This window comes from Chrysemys picta, chromosome 1 (genome assembly GCF_011386835.1).
Source record: "Chrysemys picta bellii isolate R12L10 chromosome 1, ASM1138683v2, whole genome shotgun sequence".
In the NCBI taxonomy this organism is placed as follows: Eukaryota; Metazoa; Chordata; order Testudines; family Emydidae; genus Chrysemys; species Chrysemys picta.
This window is the reverse complement of record NC_088791.1, coordinates 322,966,031-322,991,706: the sequence shown is the minus strand read 5'-3', so window position 1 is coordinate 322,991,706 and position 25,676 is coordinate 322,966,031. Positions and strand designations below refer to the sequence as shown.

General features: G+C 42.3%; 2 protein-coding genes across 2 annotated transcripts in view; one reads left to right on the top strand and one right to left on the bottom strand.

Annotated features, from left to right (window-relative positions):
* The window catches only part of PGR (progesterone receptor), a 61,290-nt gene extending 54,918 nt beyond the window's left edge, over positions 1–6,372 (bottom strand). Inside the window, exons 1-2 of the mRNA XM_065581550.1 lie at positions 4,412–6,372; positions 2,564–2,715 (exon numbers count right to left, since the gene is read on the bottom strand). Of these exons, the coding sequence (XP_065437622.1) occupies positions 2,564–2,715; positions 4,412–5,712 (1,453 nt within the window). The 5' untranslated portion in view covers positions 5,713–6,372. The remainder of the gene's footprint in view (positions 1–2,563; positions 2,716–4,411) is intronic.
* A 15,982-nt stretch (positions 6,373–22,354) lies between these two features.
* LOC135981307 (uncharacterized) lies at positions 22,355–25,061 on the top strand. Its single transcript, XM_065583195.1, has one exon. The coding sequence runs from the start codon at positions 24,312–24,314 to the stop codon at positions 25,059–25,061; it is 750 nt and encodes a 249-aa protein (XP_065439267.1). The 5' UTR covers positions 22,355–24,311.
* The last annotated feature ends 615 nt before the right edge of the window (positions 25,062–25,676 follow it).

Below are 25,676 nucleotides of genomic sequence, written 5' to 3'. Positions count from 1 at the left end.
GGGTCTCACAGGGGTCAGTTCTTGGCCCTACGCTAGTTAACATTTTTAACAATGATCCGAAAGCAAACAAAGTTTGCAAATGACACAAAGAATGGAGGAGTGTAAATAATGAAGAGGATACATCACTGATTCAGAACAATTTAGTAAACTAGGCACAAGCAAACTATATATGTTAAATACAGTCAAATGTAAAGTCATACATTTATGAACAAAGAATGTTGGCTATACTTCCAGGATGGGGGGATCACGATCATGGAAAGCAATTATTCTGAAAAATACTTGTAAATCATGGTGGATAATCAGCTGAACGTGAATTCCATGTGCAACACTGTGAACAAAAGGGCTAATGTCATTCTTGGATGTATAAAAAGGGGAATATCAAGTAGGTGTACAGAAGTTATATTACCTCTGCATTTGACACTGGTACAATCACTACTGGAATACTGGGTCTGTTCTGGTGTCTACACTTTAAGAAGAATGTTGATAAATTGGAGAGGGTTTCATAAAAGAGTCACAAGAATGACTACAGGACTGGAAAACATGAAAGACTCGAGAAGCTTAACCTATTTAGCTTGTCCAAGAGAAGAGATTGTGACTTGATCACAGTCTGTAAGTACCAACGTGGGGAACACAAATCTGAGGTCTCTTCAACCTAGAGGACAAAGCTATAAGACCTAATGGCTGGACGCTGGATCTTGACAAATTCAGATTAGAAATAAGGTGCCTTTTTTTCTTTTTACAGTGAGAGATATTAATCATTGGAACAATTTACCAAGGGTAGTGATAGATTCACCATTACTGGAAAGTTTTAAATCGAGATTGGATGTTTTTCTAAAAAATATGGTCTAGCTGACCACAGCTTTTGGATTGAAGCAGGAAGTCCTATATAGCCTGTATTATTTGGGAGAGCTGACTAATCACAGTGGTCCCTTCTGGCTTTAAAATCTATGACTCTGTGAAGACTTTGCCAACATAGTCTCATTAATATTTTATTTGTAAAGTGTTCATAACATTTATCAGCAATGCTTTTATATTAAAATGGTAATAAAATACATTTCTGAGCAGATTTGCCTATTTGGGCATATACAACTGGAAAGCAGGTTTGTACCCAGCTGATTTTAACAGTTCGTAAAGAAACCAACCAACCACAAAATATTAGTCAAAGACAACATTACTCTATAGGGATGAAGTAAAAAAAAATTTCTTTAAAATGTGGCCTTTTTAAATTAGATTCCTTGTTAAAAATTTCACTTGCTTGAGCTGTTATAAGTATTTGATGTATTTAGAGTATTGCTAAAACTGAAGTAAACTTAATTAGTTTATGTAACCTAATCAAGAATATGAGTTAATCAAGTCAGTGAAGTACATGCCTAAATATAGACACATCTTTAAGTGCTTTCCTGAATTGGAGCCTAACTAGTAAGCTACAACTATCTTTATGTTATGACTGACTTTTTAAAGATATGACACTTAAAGAATAATACACACATAGACTAAACAACAAATTACAGAACAAAAATTAGTGTTATATCTCACAAACTATGTTAATTTTTTTCACCCCCACATTCAGATGTTCTTTCATTTGTAGATTAAATTATATAAAGCTGAATAAACTATATGAAATGTCAGAGAAACATATTATACAACTTTGATTTTAAGAAAACAAATACAAATTAGAGAAATATACGTAAGCAAGGGTTTTGTGTATATGTGGTACTCTAGTATACTAGTTTGACATGATGAGAGGATAAACACATAAAAGGTAAAAGGTAAAACCGTTGAAGAGTATACAGTATACTCTTTTATTTAGTATTTGGTAGTGTCAGAAAAAATATGGAGTCTAATTTTGCATTTTGTACACAATAATTATTTCAACAGGTGTGTGTGTGTGTGTGTGTGCATTTTGGGTACATAAGGAATGCAGGATCACATATATCATTTGATTTAAAAAGACAAACCAAACATACATTCTCAACTAGGTACCAACCTATTTTCAGAGGTAATATAAAACTACTGTTTTATTAACACCTTAGACTTGATTTTCATGTCCTGAATAGAAAGCAAAACAACTATTTTAAAATTATTATTATTTAAAACTCAAAGGCCCAGTTCTGTATTCCATAAGCAAGAAAAACTACCACTGACTTTAATGAGAGAATGAAGCCAATGGTAGTTTTTATTTGCATAAAGAACATAGTTTCATACCAAGGCTGTTTGTTGCCAAGCAGCAACATTTAAATATTTTTAAAGTGAGACTGGTATTTATTAACATTTTATTAAGTTTGTAACAGATTAAGAACTGCAAGATTTTACAAGCTTACCAAATCCACAACCCAAAATAAAACAAGCCAGCTAATAAATATAAGTAAAGCAAATAGTATTAATATTAAATAACTAAGAAGGAATTTACCACCTACTGCAAGTATCTGAAACTTTTTCTCAGGGACAAAACATGACTGCAATATTTACAAAGATTGGTTTTAAAACTAGATAAAAATAAAGTGCTTAATGTACTGCAGGAAGTTTTATTACAGAAATTTAGAAACAAAAGCATCTGACGTACCTTCCATTGCTCTCTTAAAGAAGACTTTACAGCTTCCACAGGTAAGTACTCCATAGTGGCAACCAGAAGCCTCATCACCACAGATCAGACAAATCTTCTGAGGTAATGATTCAAAACTGTATTGAGAACTCTGACCAACTTCAGTATCTGGCCTTTAAAAGGAAAGAAAATTAACAGGAATGAAACAGACTTGTAAAGAAGATTCACTGTCAGTCTGGGTTATAGTTTTAAAGGAAATTACAGTCCTAATGCTTGCCTTTTAAAACTGAAAGCAAATTTGTTAAGGACAAAAGAAAAGTGTCTAAAGCAACTCCAGCACTGAATGTGTTTTTGCTTTCCGACTTGGATAAAAGGCATATCTGTAAAATGCATTAGCTAGAATATTTTAAGTAATTTAAAAACCCTGGCGTAGAGGGCACGTTGTATTTTAACACGTTTTAGCTAGTAGACTGGAAAGCTAGGCTCTTTGCTAGGGTCTTCAAAATAGATGCCTGATCCTTCTGTGGGACTGCTCATGTGAATAAAATTACTCCTGTGCAAATTTCTCTAGTTGCTGAATCTAAAATAATACTAAACTGCTTTGAACTGAAACTAATTTAACTTCAGCAGCCCTTTCCCTAGGCAACTGGTAACTGGCCTTCAGGTTACGCAGAAAATTCATAAATATCAAATTAATATCTCCTAATTCATTGGCAGAGTTCTTACTTGTAACCAGTTTTAATTAACACAAAAAAGATAGTGAAGAATTATTTCCAGATATAATGTCCACCTAAAGAAATTGATTTATTTAGCTAGCAAATGGCTATTTACTAAAAAACTAGAAGTGTCTTTAATGTATTAGTAAATATTCTAACAATGTTGTAGTATTTCTGTATATAAGAATCATATTGAGCCATTTTATTTAATGACGTATTACAATATTAGCTAGATCAGAATTTTGGACATATTGTCATGTTAATTTTTGCTTTGAAATTGGGTGGTTTTCCACTAAAATCATGCATGTGCATTTTAAAGAAATATGTAAATGTAAACATAATATCTACTTGTAAAATATACCATGTGTACACAGAAGTTACCTGCATATAAATCATGAAATCTTCACCATTTAAGACTATTCAGAAGTGATGACCTGTTAGTCCATTATACAGTAATAAACAATGTTGTATTGATTACAAAATATAGTCTCTGTTGGATCCAGAGATCAAACGTGTGACAAAAGCATTTAAAATTTCACTGTCACAAGAGTACGATTTGATAAAGTGGAGTTCTTCTGACAAGAACTAAAATTCCAGATATGACACAAACAATGTAAGAAATGTAAATATATTTGTCTTATTTCTACATGTATTTATTTTAAAAGCTCCATCAGAGTTTTGATCAAGTGAAGCTCAGTCCCTTTGATTCCCTTTTGTCGTGTTTCAATGTCTCACACATTTTTAGAACTTCCCCTTTTTATTGTAAAACGTATTCTAATCAGTGCAATGTTCCTTTAATACAAAATTCATTTTACTTAAAAACTTAGATGAAGTCTGTATTTTTTGTCTGTAAGTCTGCTTTCAGCACAACTTCTGTGATTTAACCTCCTTAACACAAAAAAGAGTTATGGCACACAGATTAGCTGAATACCTAGCTCAGTAACATCTTATTTAAAAAACTGTCAATAACTGTTTGCCATTTCTGTTTAAAAGATAACACAATAAATCACCCCTTTTAAATTAAGATCAAAACCACAAATTTGCTTATAAAATGCAGACATAAATATTTTGAAATGTGTGTGCCTTTAAAAGTAATGTTTTAAAAGAAGGTTTAGTGCCGTTTGCTGTAGATTCATGTAACCTTAAATCTTACCTAATGTAATTGATATAGGGCGGATATAACTGGGGTAAACTCTCTTTGAGCACGGCTGTCTGAAAGCCAAGTTGCTGGTGGCCGTTCAGGTTGAGAGGCTGGTAAAAGGCTTGAGGGGCTGTCGATGTGGAGGGCAGACTGTCCCGCTGAACCATACAGCTTGAGCTCCCCGATGCTTTATAGTGCGGCGGCCCATAGGGCCCAGGCAGAACTGAAGGCTCAGTTTTGTACAGGATACACTCGAGAGAGGAGGACTCCTGGCTGGCTCTCGGCTGCGGAGGGGCCAGAGTGTAGTCTGTGCACGTTACTGCTGGAGTGGTCTTGGTGCCCAAGTAGGGGGTGCTGGCACTAATTCCTTCCTCCTTGATCTTTAGAGCAGGCTGGAAGTCCCCGTAGCTATAATGCTCCTCCTTTGAGTCGGGCTGGGGATAGACATAGTCCGCAAAGTCATGGGGGGTGGAGGTGGGAGACGCACGACGGCCAAAGAGGCTGCTCTCATATTCCTCCACATCGAGCAGCTGCCGGGTCCTGGCTGCCAGATAGGCCGAGTTAAGGGGCAGGATGGGCACATGGAGGAAATCCTGCCCGGACCCTACTGCCGCCGCAGAGCGCCCAGGGGCAGCGGCATAGGCAGGGGCAAGAGCAAGGCTGCTCCCGGAGCCGGCGTCCTGCTCAGCTGGCCCCCCGGAGGCAAAGCCGTGATCTTCCTCGGAGAGTGCCGCGGGGGCACTGCGCGGCCCACCCGCGCTCTCCGCGCTTCCCTCGCCCTCCCGTTGGGGCGGCAGCATCGCGGTGGCAGCCGGGGGGTCCCCGCCCGGCCAAAGGGAGGCGGCCGGGGCCGGAGGCGGCACGGAGCCCGAGTTTGCAGCCGGGCTGTCTTGGTGGGCGGTGGCTGTTTCTCCCCGCTGGTGCTCGGAGCAGCGGCTCATCAGTGCGCCGGGCAGCTCGGGGATCTCGGCCCCGAAGAGGCACCAAGCCGCGGGGGCGCTGGCCGAGCTGGCGTGGGCCGGGGGAGCCAAGAAAGTGTCTAGGACGCTGTCCAGCGCGTCCCTATCCGGCGGGGAGCTGCTGCCTTCCCGCTGCGAGGAGGGGCCCCTCTCCTTCCCCTCTGGGCGCCTCTGCTGCTCTTCCTCCTCCTCTTCCTCCTCGCTGCTTTTGGGGTAGAGCAGCCCATGCAGGGAGATGTCCACGGCCTCCGCCCCCCCGCGGAAGGGATCCCGCTCTGGGCGGCCCTGCAGCCGGACCGAGCCGTCCCTGGCAGAGGAAGGCGCCCTCGAGTCCTTCGCCTTCATCTCGCTCATGCTGAGCCGCGCAGGGCGCTGGGCTGGGGACTGGCTCGGGACTGGCAGCTCCTCACATCCTGCCCCGGCTCTGCAGCACCTCTGAGCGGGCGGCACCTCCGCCGCGGGTCCCCGGAGAGCTCCGCTTCCCCGCCGCCTGCCTCGCCTCTGCCCAGCCCCACAGACACCAGCACAAGCCCCAAACCCCGCAGCCAGCCACGGGACCCACCGCCTCCGGCGTCCGCGGGGAGGGACGCTCCCGCTGCGCCCCCCGCGCGTTCGCTCTAAGCTGCGAGCAGGCGGAGGCGCCTCTGCCGGGTGCAGCAACAGGCGGCCGAGGTGACCGGGCGAGCGGAGGCGCTGCCCCCGGCGCCTTTGGCGGACCCTGCGCGCTGAGCAGGAGACCGAGCAGCGCCAGCTGCCGCCGTCGGAAGGGCTGAGGAGGGCTCCGACTCCCCAGGCTGGCGCCCTGCTCAGCGCTGCCTCTCCCCGGCTGGCTGCCTGCCGCGCCCGCTCTGCCTCCCCGGGCTGGGGGCTGGCACCAAGCCTGGCCCTGCTTCCCTGCGGAGGCACCGATCCCGTGCAGGGAGAAGGCAGCCAAGTCCTCAGCTGGGCACCCTCCGCCACTTGCTGCTTCCAGCTCCGCCCCTCCTCGCCTTGGCCCCGCCCACTGTCTCCAAGTTCCCTTTTCCTCCAAGGCCCCTGTCCCTTAGGGTTGCCAACATTTTATTTCAAAAATGGGGGAGAGACCTGGGATGTGCCAGGTCTTGACTTGCCCATGAGGGAGGACAAGATCCTGCTCCTCTCCTGGCCTTCCCAGGGGTTCTCTCTTTCCAGGTCTCCTCCTGCTGCTGTGCTGGGAGGGGCAGCTGGGTCAAATTTGAGTGGTCTTGTGACCCAGACACCAAAATCAAGCTGGCAATATCCTTTCTGGCCTTCCCCCTCTTTTCCCCTTTATCCCTGCCTCTTTGGCATCTGATCCCACCACACGTTTTCTTAAGCTCCTCCTCCTCTGGCTTGTAACCCTTCTTTCCCCCTCCCTTTTCTGTTATGTGGTTGCCCAGATATGACACTTCACCACCCATTGGATGTAAACAACAACTTACTCTGCTCTAGGCAGCGTGGGCAGGTTGTGGTCTTGGAAAGGAGAGAGTAACAAAGGATTAAATTACTTGCAGTGATTGTTCATCCATACCTCTATTTTTCATAAGTCTTCAAACTTTAATATTACAATGTGAGTGTAACCTCTGGCCCAAGATCCTATAAGGCCTCCGTAAATATTTATGCACTTGCCTTTGCACCTTCTACAAGATGGTGAAAACTAAAGCAGTTTAAACTCGGCTCTCATTCATGGCCCCCTGAATATCTTTCACTCATCTCACAGTCACAGAGGATGCAGGTCACCACTGAAGGAATTTACTATTTGAATGAGGGTCCTTCTTTGCCTCTGATATTTTTGTATAACTTTTATCTGAGCAAATAAGAGGGGCACTTACAAATACCTGGGAACTGGATGGCTCCCCTTTAGGTTGCAGGTTCAAATACATCGCTGGTTGGTTCTGACCAAGAAGTTGTTACCATCTGATGGTAGTTTGGTGTTGTATGTGCAATATTAGCTTGGTTCCATTCAGTTCCAATAAGACTAAAGGTTATACCAAAACTCCACTAATATAATTTGTACTAAATTACATTCTTCGTGGCAGTCTCAGCAGAGAAACTAAGCATTGAAAGATCTTGAGAATAAACTACTTCCTTACCCCTAGAGGTGGTTCTTCTTGGTCTGGATAGAGTCAGGATGACATGACTCATGGAGAAACTAGCACTCCTATTGCCTATGCTGTTTCTGTTCTGTAAGTAAATGGGGGATAGCCTCAAGGACAGACAACCCAGCATCTTTCAGGAATACTATTCACTATAAAAATATTTTCTTCTTTCTTATTTTTTTAAGTATCTTCCAACTGGGAAGAGCAGCCTCTTATGGGAAAGATACTCATTCTAATTAATTTATTTGCATGATAGGGTATACAGATCATAGAATCATAGAAGATTAGGGTTGGAAGAGACCTCAGAAGGTCATCTAGTCCAACCCTCTGCTCAAAGCAGGACCAACACCAACTAAATCATCCCAGCCAGGGCTTTGTCAAGCCGGGCCTTAAAAACCTCTAAGGATGGAGATTCCACCACCTCCCTAGGTAACTCATTGCAGTTCTTCACCACCCTCCTAGTGAAATAGTGTGACGGGTTGGATCACAGAAACCCCCTTGGGAACTGCCAACCGATATGCCAAGACTACTTCTGCCCCTGCTTCCCCTGCCAGCTTGGGACTCCAGCACACTGTCCTGTTGAGCCAGACACGCCAGTCTGCTCCAACACAGACCCAGGGTCTGAATCACGTGCCCCAAAACTGCAGACTTAACTGAAAGCAACTTAAGAAGTGTTCCTGTCTTTAACACTCAGATGCCCAACTCCCAATGGGGTCAAAACTACAAATATATCCGTTAAACTCATAAATTGTTCACCCTCTATAACACTAATAGAGAAATATGCACAGCTGTTCCCCCCCCCAGGTATTAATACATACTCTGGGATAATTAATAAGTAAAAAGTGATTTTATTAAATACAGAAAGTAGGATTTCAGTGGTTCCAAGTAATAGCAGACAGAACAAAGTGAATTACCAAGTAAAATAAAACAAAACACACAAGTCTAAGCCTAGTACAGTAATAAAACGGAATACAGATAAAATCTCAACCTCAGAGATGTTTCAATAAGTTTCTTTCACAGACTGGATGCCTTCCTAATCTGGTCACAATCCTTTCCCCTGGTACGGCCCTTCTTTCAGCTCAGGTGATAGCTAGGGGATTTCTCATGATGGCTGCGCCTTTTTTTCTGTTCCAACCACTTATATATCTTTTGCATAAGGCGGGAATCCTTTGTCCCTCTGGGTTCCCACCCCTCCTTCTCAATGGAAATGCACCAAGTTAAAGATGGATTCCAGTTCAGGTGACATGATCACATGTCACTGCAAGACTTCATTGCCCACTTGCCAGCCCACACATATACAGGAAGATTTACAAGTAAAACAGTCAATTGTCTCTACAGTCAATTGTCCTGGTTAATGGGAGCCACTAAGATTCCAAACCATCATTAATGGCCCACACTTTGCATAATTACAATAGGCCCCCAGAGTTATATTTCATATTTCTAGTTTCAGATACAAGAGTGATACATTTATACAAACAGGATGATCACACTCAGTAGATTATAAGCTTTGTAATGATACCTTACAAAAGACGTTTTTCATGAAGCATATTTTAGTTACATTATATTCACACTCATCAGCATACTTTCATAAAATCAGATAGAGTGCAAAGTCACAAATAGTTTCTCCTAATATCCAACCTAGACCTCCCCCACTGCAACTAGAGACAGTTGCTCCTTGTTCTGTCATCTGCCACCATTGAGAACAACCTAGCTCCATCCTCTTTGAAACCCCCCTTCAGGTAGTTGAAGGCTGCTATCAAATCCCCACTCACTCTTCTCTTCTGCAGACTAAATAAGCCCAGTTCCCTCAACCTCTCCTCATAAGTCATGTGCCCCAGCCCCCTAATCATTTTCATTGCCCTCCACAGGACTCTCTCCAATTTGTCCACATCCCTTCTGTAGTGGGGGTCCCAAAACTGGGCGCAATACTCTAGATGTGGTCTCACCAGTGCCGAATAGAGGGGAATAATCACTTCCCTCGATCTGCTGGCAATGCTCCTACTAATGTAGCCCAATATGCTCTTAGCATCCTTGGCAACAAGGGCACACTGTTGACTCAAATCCAGCTTCTCGTCCACTGTAATCCCCAGGTCGTTTTCTGAAGAACTGCTGCTTGCTCAGTCGGTCCCCAGCCTGTAGCAGTGCATGGGATTCTTCCATCCTAAGTGCAGGATTCTGCACTTGTCCTTGCTGACCCTCATCAGATTTCTTTTGGCCCAATCCTCCAATTTGTCTAGGTCACTCTAGACCCTATCCCTACCCTAGATATTCTCATAGTTAACATCAGATTTTATACAGGACAAGTTTCCAGAAGCAGTGTTTTAAGGTAGGCTTTATACAATATTATGTGTCCATTTTACTTTACTGGTGGCAGCATGCCATAGGCTTAGATGCTGCTGGACTTTCCCTGTTTTACCTTTCCCAACATAGTAGAAAATCTTTCATTTACCTTTTTAATTTATATAAAAAATACTATACAGAGCAGGGGGGGGGGACACGACAAGGCTCAGGATGGAGGGAACTTGATGGCAGCAGCTGCTGTCTCAACTTGCTGATCTACTTAAAAAGGCAGTGTACTTAGAGTAAGGTCAGCATACTTAAAGGGGCAATGCATGTCTCTCTCTCTCTCACACACACAGTGTGGGTGTCTCTGTCTCTCTCTCCCACACACACACACACACACACACACACACACACACACACACACACAGTGTGTCTCTGTCTCACACACACATGCACCCCCCGGCACTTTGGAAGTGGAGGGAGTTGTGCGCTCCAGTGGGATAGCGTGGGTTCATCATGAGCCACTGCCATGCGTCTATTGTGTTTCCTCCTTCCATTCGTGCTGCCTTGTAGAGTGTGAGGCTACATGAACAACAATATGTTAACCCTTGAGGGCTCAGCTAAGTGCTAGTTCGTCATTTAGGCGCAAGGCATTCCATGGGAAATATCTGACCCTCTTCCACCCTCTGACTCCACTACCTCAACCAAGTATCAGAGGGGTAGCTGTGTTAGTCTGGATCTGTAGAAAGTGACAAAGAGTCCTGTGGCACCGTATAGACTAACAGACGTATTGGAGCATAAGCTTTTGTGGGTGAATACCCACTTCGACACATGCATCTGACGAAGTGGGTATTCACCCACGAAAGCTTATGCTCCAATACGTCTGTTAGTCTATAAGGTGCCACAGGACTCTTTGTCGCTTACCTCAACCAAGCTTCACAATCATCATTGCTGTGTTAAATGGTATTGTTTAAAACGTATACTGTGTATATATATATATATAGTCTTTTGTCTGGCGAAAAAAAATTCTCTGGAACCTAACCTTTTTACATTAGCTATTTTTTACCTATTTACATTAATTCTTATGGGGAAATTAGAGTCACTTAACATCATTTACTTAAAGTAGCATTTTTCAGGAACATAACTACAATGTTAAGCGAGGAGTTACTGTATATAAAAGTCTTCTTCTAAATGATGCCAAAACATTTTTCAAATGTATACCAATGTATTTACATAATGGACTAAATTTAGCCTCTACTAAAGAAGTCAATGGTACAACCCCCACTAATTTTAATGAAAGTAGGGATAGGCCCTGTGGACTTGATATTGAAAGATTCTGAGCAGGCATAGTTGGGCGTGGACTCAGGAGAGCCTCAGCACCATGCAGGTCAAGCCCTGTGTGCTTATGTATATGTGTATTTCTTCAGCAGGAGGTGAAGAATGCCTTGTGCAATTGAAACTGCAGAGGGAAGATTAGATAGAATATAACTCCCAAACAGGAAGCTGGCCATGACAAAAAGGTTAACACCCTTTTCCTTGTAAAAGTGTCATGAGATATTAAAAAAAAACAAACAGACAAAGTGATCAGAACTTCATTTTACATTCCGTCCACAAATGGGGTATCTTAAACACACCATACTGACTTCCATGAGTCCATGCTTGGCCACAGTCTTGGACAGAAGATTGCCAGGTACTGATAAAGCAACACTGGTCTCTGCAACAGCTGAGGTCTCCTGCCTAAACCTACCTGCATTATGAGATCCAACAAGAGCATAACCCAGCATGGTGTGTGTACATGTTAAAACATTAGGATGGAAGTATATTAATCTTCAAAATCATGAAATGTTAACCCTTAGTGCCAAGACATTGAAAAATGCAGTATGATATGATATGTTTATCGCTTTTCTCTTGAGCTAAAACTGAATCAAACTTCACATTTGCCCTTTCTCTCAAGCCATCCCCCACCCATCAAGAACTGGTTGTCATTAATCAGGTAGACTTCTGGTGGAATTTTTCCTGGAGACTTCCTTCACTGCAGCTGGTTGTCAAGTTTATCTCTCTCTCTCCTCCTAATGCTGTCTCTTTCTTCTACCCTTCCACATCTGCCTCTACTCATTATTAGCTCTGATATATATATATAGCGCCATAGGTGCACATGATGCTTAACATTCCCGTAACAGCCCCAGCCCTGCCCCAGGAGCCTACAATCTAAATTGGATGAAAAAACAACAATGATAACTTAGCATGATGGCCATAGAACTGGGGATGGGAGATCAACTCATTTATATTTTGTCATCTCATTCCCACTCAATTTTCCTTCAACCCTATGTCCTTACATGCAGATTTCTTTCTCCCTCCAATTTATTCCATTGCTGAATGTAAGAATGGATCTCATGCAGTTGCTTTTCATTCAGTCCCTTTTTCATTGCCTTTAATCAGCCCATTTCATTCTACATGAAACATGTAGTAAGATTACTGAGAACTGGACACCAGTTAAAAGATGTTGCTGTTCAGAGGACCTGTCCAAAAGATCAGATCAGAAATACTGAAAACAACAGCAATGGGGGAGTTGACTAAATCTCTCCCTCCCATCCAGTGGGAGCTCTCTCCCACTCCTACTCCCCACTTCCTCTCAGATGAGGACTCTTCCATTTCCCTAGCCTTCCCGGATTCCTTTTAACATCTGCCAGAAAAAAAGTTCTCTCTCCATGTTGCAGGCAGCCCCACCTCCTTCCTGGAATCACGCCAGAGTCTCTGCTAGTTCCTCACAAACTTCAGTTCACAATGTGACTTGCTGTCTCACTACTACTGCTGGCCTAATGGAGGTAGGGAACCACAGAATAAGGAAAGATTCAGGCCATGTTATAATCCAAAATCTTTGCTTTTTGTGAAATATTCCAATAGAGGTATTTCAAAGAAACATGGACTTTTTAAGTAAATCACTCATAAGAATGAAAGTTAGAATTTTAAAATCTGAAATTTTGAAAATGGTTTTAATTAAAAAAATGCAACCATATCTGCTTGAAAATGGACCACTTTTTATTCTAAAATAGTCCTAGTTAGACCAAAACCAATAACATTTTGCAGGATTTTCACAATACTACTGTATTTAAAAAAAAAATCTAAATGACATGGGAACCTCATATTTTTGGGTTTCATTAAATTTTTATAATGATTTCACAGACATTCTCTGCTATTCAATTGAACACCAAATAAATAATAAATAATAAATAATAATAATAATAGTACCTGTAAAACTAGCAGACACGGTGCCAAACATGACTATTTGATTATCTGTAGTGTTTTATCCATATTGATCCCAGGATGTTAGAGAGACAAGATGTGTGAGGTAATATATTTTAATAGACTTCTGCACTCACACAGAGCTCACAAAGAGTTCTGTGTAAGTTTGCAAATTTATCTCTCTCACCAACAGAAGTTGGACCAATAAAAGATATTACCTCATACACGTTGACTTTCTAGTCATCTTGCTTTTGTTACATCCCATTCTTTATCTTTGTCTGCATATTGGTTGCTAGATTATAAACCGATCAATGAAAAGAATATTTTTCTTGTATATCTATACAGCACTAGAACACAATTTTTACCTTATAAATAAAATATTATTAACAAATAACAGATTTGCACTGATCATAGAGATCCTGATATTTCACTATAATGTCATCGTATGCTTGCATTGTGGAAAAGAGGCTGGCTCATGAGCATCTTGTCTTCTTTTCGGAACTAATCTTTTGTACCATATAAGCATATGAATTCTTGGCAAAAACCCCAAATTATTTAAAATAATGCTATTGATTTCAAAATACATACAAAAACAATTGGAAAAAAACATGAAAAAGAAAAAACTCCCCAAAAATCAGGCACCAAACAACTACAGTTTCAACTCCAATAATCTCTTCTAAAAATTATCTTGTAGCATGTTCTGAAGGTCAACAAATTTGGGTTCTGTTTGACCAAAGAGGAAGTGTGTTCCAGAGTTCAGAGCACTCCATGGAGGACGCCCTGAACTCAACTTATTAATGTATACATCTGGGAAAATGTTAGACTGAGCATCCCAGGAAATCTCAAGTGTCAGCATATTCCATGGAGAATGAGGCAATTTCTTAGGTACACAGAACTTACACATTTTAGAACTCAAATGTTATGCTCTGCATAGCACATGCTATTTGGGAGCAGGGTGTACAAGTTAAAAATGGAGTTTGACTGAGAATTCCACAATTGACTTTCAGAGTAGCAGCCGTGTTAATCTGTATCCGCAAAAAGAACAGGAGTATTTGTGGCACCTTAGAGACTAACAAATTTATTAGAGCATAAGCTTTCGTGGGCTACAGCCCACTTTTTCGGATGCATATAGAATGGAACATATATTGAGGAGATATATATACACACATACAGAGAGCATGAACAGGTGGGAGTTGTCTTACCAACTCTGAGAGGCCAATTAAGTAAGAGAAAAAAAACTTTTGAAGTGATAATCTAGATAGCCCAGTACAGACAGTTTGTTAAGAAGTGTGAGAATACTTACAAGGGGAGATAGATTCAATGTTTGTAATGGCTCAGCCATTCCCAGTCCTTATTCAATCCTAAATTGATTGTATCTAGTTTGCATATCAATTCCAGCTCAGCAGTCTCTCCTTGGAGTCTGTTTTTGAAGCTTTTCTGTTGTAAAATAGCCACCCGCAGGTCTGTCATTGAATGACCAGACAGGTTAAAGTGTTCTCTCACTGGTTTTTGAGTATTATGATTCCTGATGTCAGATTTGTGTCCATTAATTCTTTTGCGTAGAGACTGCCCGGTTTGGCCAATGTACATGGCAGAGGAGGATAGGTTCCTGGGTCAGTGTTTTTGTTCAGTGATGTGTGGTTGCTGACCCAGGAACCTATCCTTGCAACAAAGCCTGATGCCAACTCTGTCCACATATCTATTCAAGTGACATCATCATAGGACCTAATCACATCAGCCATACCATCAGGGGCTCGTTCACCTGCACATCTACCAATGTGATATATGCCATCATGTGCCAGCAATGCCCCTCTGGCAAGGGGGTGTTATGAGTGAGCAGCATACCCATCACATTATTGTGAATTTGTATTATGAAAAACTACTGTATTATGAATGCCTATGTGTATGTGGATCCACCATTGCTGACAGGTTCTATCACATAAACACACCAGATAGATACAAAAGGAAACACAAAGGTTAATGACGGTACTTAGATCTCACAAAGGTTATGCAAAAAAGGCAGCTCTATCCTTAAAAGAAATAGTTTAGCTGATTCCTGTGGAGGGAGGGGGAAGATAGCTGCACTAGAAAATTACCAGGCGAACAAAAGAGATCAGGTGACTAAGAAGGGTATAAAACAGGCCTGCACAACTCGTAAAGCGGCGAGGGCCATATTACTCCAAAGAAAACAGCTGAGGGCCGAACCCCCCTGGCCCCACCAACCCTCCCCCCCAGCGCCACCCAGCACCCCCGAAACACAACCCCCCGCCCCCAGCGCTGCCCACCCTGCAGAAACAAACCCTCCTTGGACTGCATTGCAGACAACTTTTTATTTCAGAAGGTTGAAAAAGCTACTAGGGGGGAAGCTGTTCTAGACTTGATTTTAACTAATAGGGAGGAACTCATTGAGGATTTGAAAGTAGAAGGCAGCTTGGGTGAAAGTGATCATGAAATCATAGAGTTTGCAATTCTAAGGAAGGGTAGAAGGGAGTACAGCAAGATAGAGACAATGGATTTCAGGAAGGTGGATTTTGGTAAGCTCAGAGAGCTGATAGGTAAGGTCCCATGGGAATCAAGACTGAGGGGAAAAACAACTGAGGAGAGTTGGCAGTTTTTCAAAGGGACACTCTTAAGGGCCCAAAAGTAAGCTATTCCGCTGGGTAGGAAAGATAGAAAATATAGCAAAAGACCACCTTGACTTAACCACGAGATCTTGCATGATCTAAAAAATAAAAAGGAATCATATAAATAATGGAAACTAGGACAGATTACAAAGGATGAATATAGGCAAACAACACAGGAATGCAGGGGCAAGATTAGAAAGGCAAAGGCACAAAATGAGCTCAAACTAGCTACAGGAATAAAGGGAATCAAGAAGACTTTATCAATACATTAGAAGCAAGAGGAAGACCAAGGACAAGGTAGGCCCACCGCTCAGTAAAGAGGGAGAAACAGTAACAGGAAACTTGGAAATGGCAGAGATGCTTAATGACTTCTTTGTTTCGGTCTTCACCGAGAAGTCTGAAGGAATGCCTAACCTAGTGAATGCTAATGGGAAGGGGGTAGGTTTAGCAGATAAAATAAAAAAGAACAAGTTAAAAATCACTTAGAAAAGTTAGATGCCTGCAAGTCACCAGGGCCTGATGAAATGCATCCTAGAATACTCAAGAAGCTAATAGAGGAGGTATCTGAGCATCTAGCTATTATCTCTGGGAGATGGGAGAGATTCCAGAAGACTGGAAAAGGGCAAATATAGTGCCCATCTATAAAAAGGGAAATAAAAACAAACCAGAAAACTACAGACCAGTTAGTTTAACTTCTGTGCCAGGGAAGATAATGGAGCAAGTAATTAAGGAAATCATCTGCAAACATTTGGAAGGTGGTAAGGTGATAGGGAATAGCCAGCATGGATTTGTAAAGAACAAATTATGTCAAACCAACCTGATAGCTTTCTTTGATAGGATAACGAGCCTTGTGGAAAAGGGAAAAGCTGTGGATGTGGTATACCTAGACTTTAGTAAGGCATTTGATATGGTCTCGCATGATATTCTTATCGATAAACTAGGCAAATACAATTTAGATGGGGCTACAATAAGGTGGGTGCATAACAGGTTGGATAACCATACTCAGAGAGTTGTTATTAATAGTTCCCAATCCTGCTGGAAAGGCATAACAAGTGGGGTTCCGCAGGGGTCTGTTTTGGGACCGGTTCCGTTCAATAACTTCATTAACGACTTATTTTAGATATTGGCATAGAAAGTATGCTTATTAAGTTTGCAGATGATACCAAACTGGGAGGGATTGCAACTGCTTTGGAGGACAGGGTCATAATTCAAAATGATCTGGACAAATTGGAGAAATGGTCTGAGGTCAACAGGATGAAGTTTAACAAAGACATATGCAAAGTGCTCCACTTAGGAAGGAACAATCAGTTTCACACATACAGAATGGGAAGAGACTGTCTAGGAAGGAGTTCGGCAGAAAGGGTTCTAGGGGTTATAGTTGACCACAAGCTAAATATGAGCCAACATTGTGATGCTGTTGCAAAAAAAACAAACATGATTCTGGGATGCATTAACAGGTGTGTTGTGAGCAAGACACGAAAAGTCATTCTTCCACTCAACTCTGTGCTGGTTAGGCCTCAACTGGAGTATTGTGTCCAGTTCTGGGCACCGCATTTCAAGAAAGATGTGGAGAAATTGGAGAGGGTCCAGAGAAGAGCAACAAGAATGATTAAAGGCCTTGAGAACATGACCTATGAAGGAAGGCTGAAAGAATTGGGTTTGTTTAGTTTGGAAAAGAGAAGACTGAGAGGGGACATGATAGCAGTTTTCAGGTATCTAAAAGGGTGTCATAAGGAGGAGGGAGACAACTTGTTCACCTTAGCCTCTAAGGATAGGACAAGAAGCAGTGGGCTTAAACTGCAGCAAGGAGGTTTAGGTTGGACATTAGGAAAAAGTTCCTAACTGTCAGGGTGGTTAAACACTGGAATAAATTGCCTAGGGAGGTTGTGGAATCTCCATCTCTGGAGATATTTAAGAATAGGTTAGATAAATGTCTATCAGGGATGGTCTAGACAGTATTTGGTTCTGCCATGAGGGCAGGGGACTGGACTCGATGACCTCTCAAGGTCCCTTCCAGTCCTAGAATCTATGAAGTACTGGGGAGTCTGAAGGGTCAGTGCTGCACTGGGAGGGGCTAGGCAGTTGGACAGCAGGTTCCAACACTCAGAGCGGGTTGCCAGATAGAAGGTCTGCACCCTAAGATTGTGCCTATGGACCCCGGGAACGGGGCAGTGGCTTGAGTCCATTCAGGCTCCAGAAACATAGTACACCCCAAGGGATCTAGAGCACAGAGGCTTGGATTTCCCTCACAGCAGTCCTAGTAGGTGGCCAGGAAGGGGCGCTCGCTAGGACCTGGGACAGTAGCTAGCACAGATTTAATAATTTCAGTTGATGGATGATGTGCATCACAATATCAGAGGGTCACTGTACCATTAGTGAATAGCTTGGTATTCTTACTAGCTCAAAGAACATGCATATTGTATGCTTCAATTTACAAAGCATATTATATGTTGTGCTCAGAGAACAACAAAATCTAAAAGATGTGCAGCTTTTAGTAGGTGTACCACATTTTTATTTGAACAAACTAGTTCTTCTCCCTGTATTATTGCTGAATAAAAGTCTTCAGCGCGCTTATCAGAGCTGACTTAGAAAAGAACATTTCCAGAACAAGAGTTTTTAAGAAGGATTTTAAAAATAATTATTTTCATCACTGAATACATATCAGCTTCCAGCATTCTGCTGGACAGACACACATCATTGAGGTTTAGAAAATAATTTACTTAAGTAATTTAAGCTAGTGAAAATGTCATCTTGGTGAATCTAACATAGAAATACTGTATATACATACACTTTTTCATGAGATTTGGTCACCAGAAGTATTTCCCCTCAGCAACAAATTTTATCACTATTACCTCTGCTGTCAGTCAATAATTGTTTTATTAATTTGGGGGAATTTTTATCTAACATCTCCAGAGTTCATTTTTGACCCTCCCTCCTCTTCATGTACTGACTTTGTTCATCCACCCTGTGACATCCTTCTATTCCTCTGTGATAGCACTGATTCCTGCCTTCCCTCTTTAGCCACTACTGGCCTCCTTGTCAAGATAGCACCATCTCTCTCCTTAGTTGCCTATATCAGCTCTTCAGAAGAAACAGTGCAACACCTGGACCATGTAAGCTTCTGATTCCTGCAGCTGATGCCTGTTCCTTTCAGGAGCCAACATCATCCCACTTCTTTTTTCCCAGTGGGGACTCCTTTGAAAAGCCAATACTTGTGAGGATCCAGCAGCAATGTTGGTGGGTTTGAAGAGAGCAATAGTTTACACTGTATCTTGGGGCTGATGTCCCAAATATGCTGTTTCCCTCTATGAGGTCTATTTCTCAGAGTCTTCAGGAAATAGTTCTGTGGCTATAAATTGGCCTTGTGACTAATATTAACTGATGTGATTTCAAATTAAAATGTTTATATTATAGATATTAGGGCTGGCCAGAAAACAATTCCATTGAATGAAAAAGGTTTTGATTTTTGTTTTGTTTTGTCCTGACGTGGAATGAAAACAAGACCTTTAAAAACATATCATGAAAAACAGGAAAGAGAGAGTGCCATGTCAGCGATTGCTCTATTTGATTTGAACCAGGGATTTGAACCTGCTTATATGCCGGGCAAGGACCCTAACCCCAAGGGTATTGGTATTCTAGGATTTTAGTCTTTCCAGAAGTTCCATCTGGAGCTGCCATATTCCATTTTTTTTTCAACCAGCTGTAATAGATACAGATAGATTATATCTTTAGATAGAGAAAGTTCAAACATGTAAGCTAACTGTGGTGTCTATTTTTCCCTCAATGCATAAGCCAGGACACGCTCAGCCAAGTGGGAGGCTACATTACTCTGTTTTTGTCAGTAATATTTCTCTTCTCAATACAGTATTAGCTTTGTGGTGTATCCAGAATAAGCTGATTTCTTTTGATTATTTCCTGGGACACAGCTTCTAATGAAGCTGGTTGGAAAGAGGACAGGTCTGATAGAGGCTTGAGCCTTCCACCTGATTGAATGTCCCATTGCCTAGCTCTAAGGAGAAAAAAACAAGAAACCTCAATTAACTCAATAGCTTAATTTAAAATGTAGCTTTACAGAAGAAATGTGACTAATTACTTTTATGATTCCCCTAGTCAACAGGAAATTATTGCAACATAAATGATAATAAGCCTCCTTGGGATCACACAACAATTTTACACTAGCAAAACTTCAGTGAGGTTACTCCTGATTGATTTAAATTGGATCAGAATTAGGCCCAATGTATCTTAACCAGGGCCGGCTCCAAGCACCAGCGGAGGAAGCATGTGCCTGGGGTGGCACATGCTAAGGGGCGCCATTCCATCCATTCTTGGGGCGGCACAGTCCGGGCGGCTTTTTTTTTTTTTGCTTCGGCGGTTCGGGCGGTAGTCCGAGCGGCTTTTTTTTTTATTATTTTTTTGCTTTGGCAGTTCGGGCAGTAGTGTAATGAAAATCCTGCAAAATGTTATTAGTTTTGCTTGGGGCGGCAAAAATGGTTGAGCCGGCCTTGATCTTAACTGTTGCACCAATTTAACAACTGCAGTGGAAAAAGACCCTGAAATTAATGACCAAAAGTCCCAGAAGAAAAAAATAATATCAATAAGTAGGGCCCTACCAAATTCATGACCATGAAAAACATGTCACGGACCATGAAATCTGGTCTCCCCCCGTGAAATCTGGTCTTTTGTGTACTTTTACTGTATACTATACAGATTTCATGGGGGAGACCAGTGTTTCTCAAATTGGTGGAACCTGACCCAAAATGGAGTTTGCAGGGGGGTCACAAGGTTATTTTAGGGGGGTTGCGGTATTGCCACCCTTACTTTTGCGCTGCTTTCAGAGCTGGGTGGCCAGAGAGCGGTGGCTGTTGGTCAGGTGCCCAGCTCTGAAGGCAGCACCCCACCAGCAGCAGCACAGAAGTAAGGGTGGCAATGTCATACCATCCTTCAGAGCTGGGCTCCTGGCCAGCGGCCACTCTGAAGGCAGCACCACTGCCAGCAGCAGCGCAGAAGTAAGGGTAGCAGTACCGCAACTCCCCCCTACAATAACCTTGTGAACACCTCCCAACTCCTTTTTGAGTCAGGATTCCTACAATTACAACACCGTGAAATTTCATATTTAAATAGCTGAAATCATGAAATCTATGATTTTAAAAATTCAATGACGTGAAATTGACCAAAATAGACCATGAATTTTGTAGGGCCCTATCAATAAAGCAGGGTGCTGCCCTCCGTGCAAATCTTCTGCCCCCTCCTTCCTCCTTCTGTTCTTCTATTAATCAGAAATGTATCTGCTTCTTCAATTATCTTCAATACACTGTCTATGATTGTTCTTCCTAATCAAACAAACAAACAAACAAACAAACAAACTGCTGGCAACAAAACAACAATGTGAAGATTTTAATCTTTAAAATTTAACTTTACTTTTACAAAATGTTTCTACAGTTTCAGCAAATGTATAGTAGATTTCTAGCTAAAAGGGATTAGCATTCTGCCAAATGATCCAGGAAAGAGGCATGCACAATAATTCTTTCAAATCAGTCTTGATGTCTCTGTTAATACCACATTAACAGGGCAAGTCAAGTGTAAAAGTATAATTAGGCAAGCCAAAAAAGAATTTGAAGACCAACTAGCCAAAGAGTCAAAATATAACAGCAATTTTTTTTTAAGTACATCAGAAGCAGGAAGCCTTCAGGAAGACAAGGCCATTGCAGAGAAGCTAAGTGAATTCTTCGCATCAGTCTTCTCTGCAGAGGATGTGAGGAGATTCCCACACCTGAGCCTTTCTTTTTAGGTGACAAATCTGTCCCAGATTGAGGTGTCATTAGAGGAGGTTTTCAAACAAATTGATAAACTAAACAGTAATAAGTCACCAGGACCAGATGGTATTCATCCAAAAGTTCTGAAGGAACTCAAATATGAAATTGCACAACTAGTAACTGTGGTATGTAACCTATTATTTATATCAGCTTCTGTACCAGATGACTGGAGGATAGCTAATGTGACACCAATTTTTAAAAAAGAGGCTATCCTGGCAATTACAGACCAGTAAGCCTTACTTCAGTGCCAGGCAAATTAGCTGAAACTGAAGCAAAGAACAGAATTATCAGACATATATATGAACCCGATTTGTTGGGGAGAGTCAACATGGTTTTTGTAAAGGGAAATCATACCTCACTGATCTATTAGATTTCTTTGAGGGAGTCAACAAACATGGGGACAAGGGTAACCCAGTGGATATACAGTACTTACACTTTCAGAAAGCCTTTGACAAGGTCTCTCACAAAAGGCTCTTAAGAAAAGTAAGCAGTCATGGGATTAGAGGGGAAAGTCCTCTCATGGATCGGTAACTGGTTAAAAGATAGGAAACAAAGGGTAGGAATAAATGGTCAGTTTTCAGAATGGAGAGAGGTAAATAGTGGTGTCCCCCAGGGGTCTGTACTGGGACCAGTGCTGTTCAACATATTCATAAATGATCTGGGAAAAGGGGTAAACTATGATAAGTACTTTAGAAAGCAAAGATGCCAGATATTTGTGATTCTACCATGCACACTTCTTTAATTTGCTGGCAAGAATACTGTGGGAGACCATATCAAAAGCTTTGCTAACATCCAGGAATAACATGCCCACTGCTTTCCCCTCATCCACAGAGCCAGTTATCTCATCATAGAAGGATCTGCTGCAAATCCTACCTCAACACCTCAACATGGCACAGCAGTGACCCTGGCTGTTCGACAGTGGTGATAGTGGAGTGCACTCTCCAGCAGGTCTAACCATGCTATCAAGGTGTCGGACTGTCAGTCCAGCGAGGGAGTTGCTTCCTCTGTGGAGGGGCATATATAGCCTTTTTGAGGCTGTAAGCTAGCCAAGTTGAGGAGGTAAATGTGCCATTGACAGCCCAGCCAGCGACTGACTGAAAACAATGGCTAAAACAACATGGAAAACCAAGTCTCAGTCCTCGGCATGTCCCTCGATCCCCACTCCGGAGGCAGTGAGGCATTCGAATGACGAGAGGCTGCAAAGAATCTCAGGTGCCAGGTCGTCAAAAGGAAATGGGACAACTCTCTCACTTATAATTGCGTTACCTAGGGAGGTGGTGGAGTCTCCTTCCTTGGAGGTTTTTAAGGCCCGGCTTGACAAAGCCCTGGCTGGGATGATTTAGCTGGGAATTGGTCCTGCTTTGAGCAGGGGGTTGGACTAGATGACCTCTTGAGGTCCCTTCCAACCGTGATATTCTATGATTCTATGATTCTATGAACAATGATGAGGGAGGAATTGATAAACCATCTCATGGAGGAAAGGCAAAAACAGCCTGCGATGTGCTGGGTGTTTGCGAAACAAGATGAAAGAAGGAGATGGAGGTCAGCTGGAGAGATGGAAGCACAGTCATTTTAGGAAAAGGAGACAGCACGAGGACAGTTGGAGGAGTCGGATTCATCATAAACAAGGAATGGTCTTTGAAAATTGTCTCATGCCATTTGAAGTCATCGTGTATGGGGCTGCTTTACCTATGATTGAACCGAAATAGTACCCTCAAAATTATCCAGATCTATGCTCCCACAAGTGCATGCGATGATGATGATACGGAAGGATTCTATCAGGAACTGGAGGTAACCCTTGTTCAGAGTTCCACATATATAATTGTGATGGGAGATTTTAATGCCAAGGCTGGAAGAGGGAGAGAGGGTGAAAAGTTCATAGGAAGGTACGGTATCGGAGAACGACTAGCTATATTGGCAGAGACAAGGAGATGAGGAGAATGTTCATTGGTAAGGAATGGTAAGGAATGGTGTCCCTAGCCTCTGTTTGTCAGAGGGTGGTGATGGATGACAGGAGAGAGATAACTTGATAATTACCTGTTACATTCACTCCAACTGGGGCACCTGGCATTGGCCATTGTCGGTAGACAGGATACTGGGCTGGACGGACCTTTGGTCTGACCCAGTACAGCCATTCTTATGTTCTTATGGTAACATCTGGTTCCGAAAGAAGGCCAACAGAAGATGGACCTAGATCGCACCAAACGCGAAGACAAAAAATGAAATCGATTACTTTCTGATCGATAGACAACGCATCGTGCAGGATATTTCAGTAGTGCCATCATTCAATATCAGTAGCGATCATCGCCTACTGAGAGCCAGACTCACGTTCACTGTGAAGGTGGAGAGAGAGGCGCTGTGTATGGCGAACAGAAGGCACCAACCAGTAGCTTTCGACAAGGCAATCCTGAAGGAAAACATTTCTAGGGAAGATTGGAGCCTCCTGGAGGACTGCGACAATGATTATGAGAACTTCAGTAAGAGACTGAAATGGTGTGTGAAATCAGCTGAACATGAAAGACCAAGCAACAGAGGGTCCTGTGGCACCTTTGAGACTAACAGAAGTACTGGGAGCATAAGCTTTCGTGGGTAAGAACCTCACTTCTTCAGATACATGAAAGACCAAGAAGAGCTAGCGGAAGAATCTCAGAAAATACAAAGACTTTATTGGAGAAGAGGAGGAAAATGAAAAGAAATGGTAGTGCTCCCTTCTCTGCAAACTCATATGAAAGAAGTTGAAGGAAGACTTCGAGAAATTTCGAATTGAAAAGCTCCTAAAGGCTGCTGAAGATCGTAAAAGTCTCAAAAAATGCAAATGAGAACTGTCATTGTACAGGCCATCATTATCAGCTTTGAAGAACAGGGACGGAGAATCAGTAACCAAGCGAACAGAGATGGAGACAATCTGTAGGGATTTCTATACCCAGCTGTTTGCATCCTGTATAGCTGTCCCAATGCCATCACTTCAACAAACCGATGAACACATACTCACGGTTCTCATTAGCGAAATCCGCCATGCAGTCCATCAAATGAAAGAGGGAAAGTCTCCAGGTAAGGACGGCCTGACAGCAGAAGTGCTTAAGGTGGGAGGTCAGGAACTTTGGAAAGCTCTCGCCCAAAGGTTCAGCCGCTACCTGGAAATCCAGAAGATATTATCCAGTTGGAAAGAGTCCAATACCATCTTGTTGCATAAGAAAGGCAATCGAGAAAATCTAAAGAACTATTGCCCGATCTGCCTGCTTTTGCATATCTATAAATTGTTCACTAAAATAATAACAAATCAACTATCGCGAAACCTGGATGAACAGCAACCTAGAGAGCAGGCCAGCTTTCAAAGGAATTATAGCACAATAGACCACCTCTTCACTCTAAACCAACTACTAGAGCATTCAAGGGAATGTAAGTTCCCTTTGTGCATTGCCTTCGTGAACTATGAGAAGGCGTTTGACAGCGTAGAGACTAACACCGTTCTTGAAGCTCTTTCAGAACAGGGCATCATTGTGAAATATATCACATTACTAAAGGAAGCAAACTCTGTCTGCAGCACGGACATATCGCTGTTTGATACTCCCCTCCGAATCCCCATCGAGAAAAGTGTGAAACAAGGATACAATTTCACCAAAATTATTCACAGCCTGTCTTGAATTGGTTTTTCAACGAGCAGACTTGAAAGGTGGGATTAATATCAACGGCGAGTGGCTAAACCATCTCAGGTTCGCAGACGATATAGTGCTGATAGCCGAAAATACAGCCCAGCTTGAGAGAATGCTTAAAGAACTGAAAGCGAAAAGTAGTCAAATCGGATTAAAAATGAATTGGTCAAAAATGAAATACAAGAGATCAGATGTTCTGTCAAGAACCCAAATAACTCTTGAAGGAGAGCAGATCCAAGAGGTTGATAAATACGTTTATTTGGGCCAGGAAGTCAACATGCGCCACGATCAGAAAGGCAAACTGTCGTGCAGAAAAAAAGCTGGATGGTGCGCATTCAATGACATCAAGGACATCCTCCAAGGAAAGATAAGCAAAACAACTAGTGCAAATCTTTTCAACTCAACCGTGCTTCCAGCAATGTTACATGGCAATGAATCATGGTTGCTGACAAAGACTGAAGAACATCAACTGTCTGTCACATAGAAGGCGATGGAATGAACATTTTTGGGCATTTTGCTCCGTGATCACATCCCCAACGAAATAATTAGGCAGCAGTCTGGAGTGCGAAATGTTGTTGTTGAAAGCAGGCTCAGCAAAATGCGGTG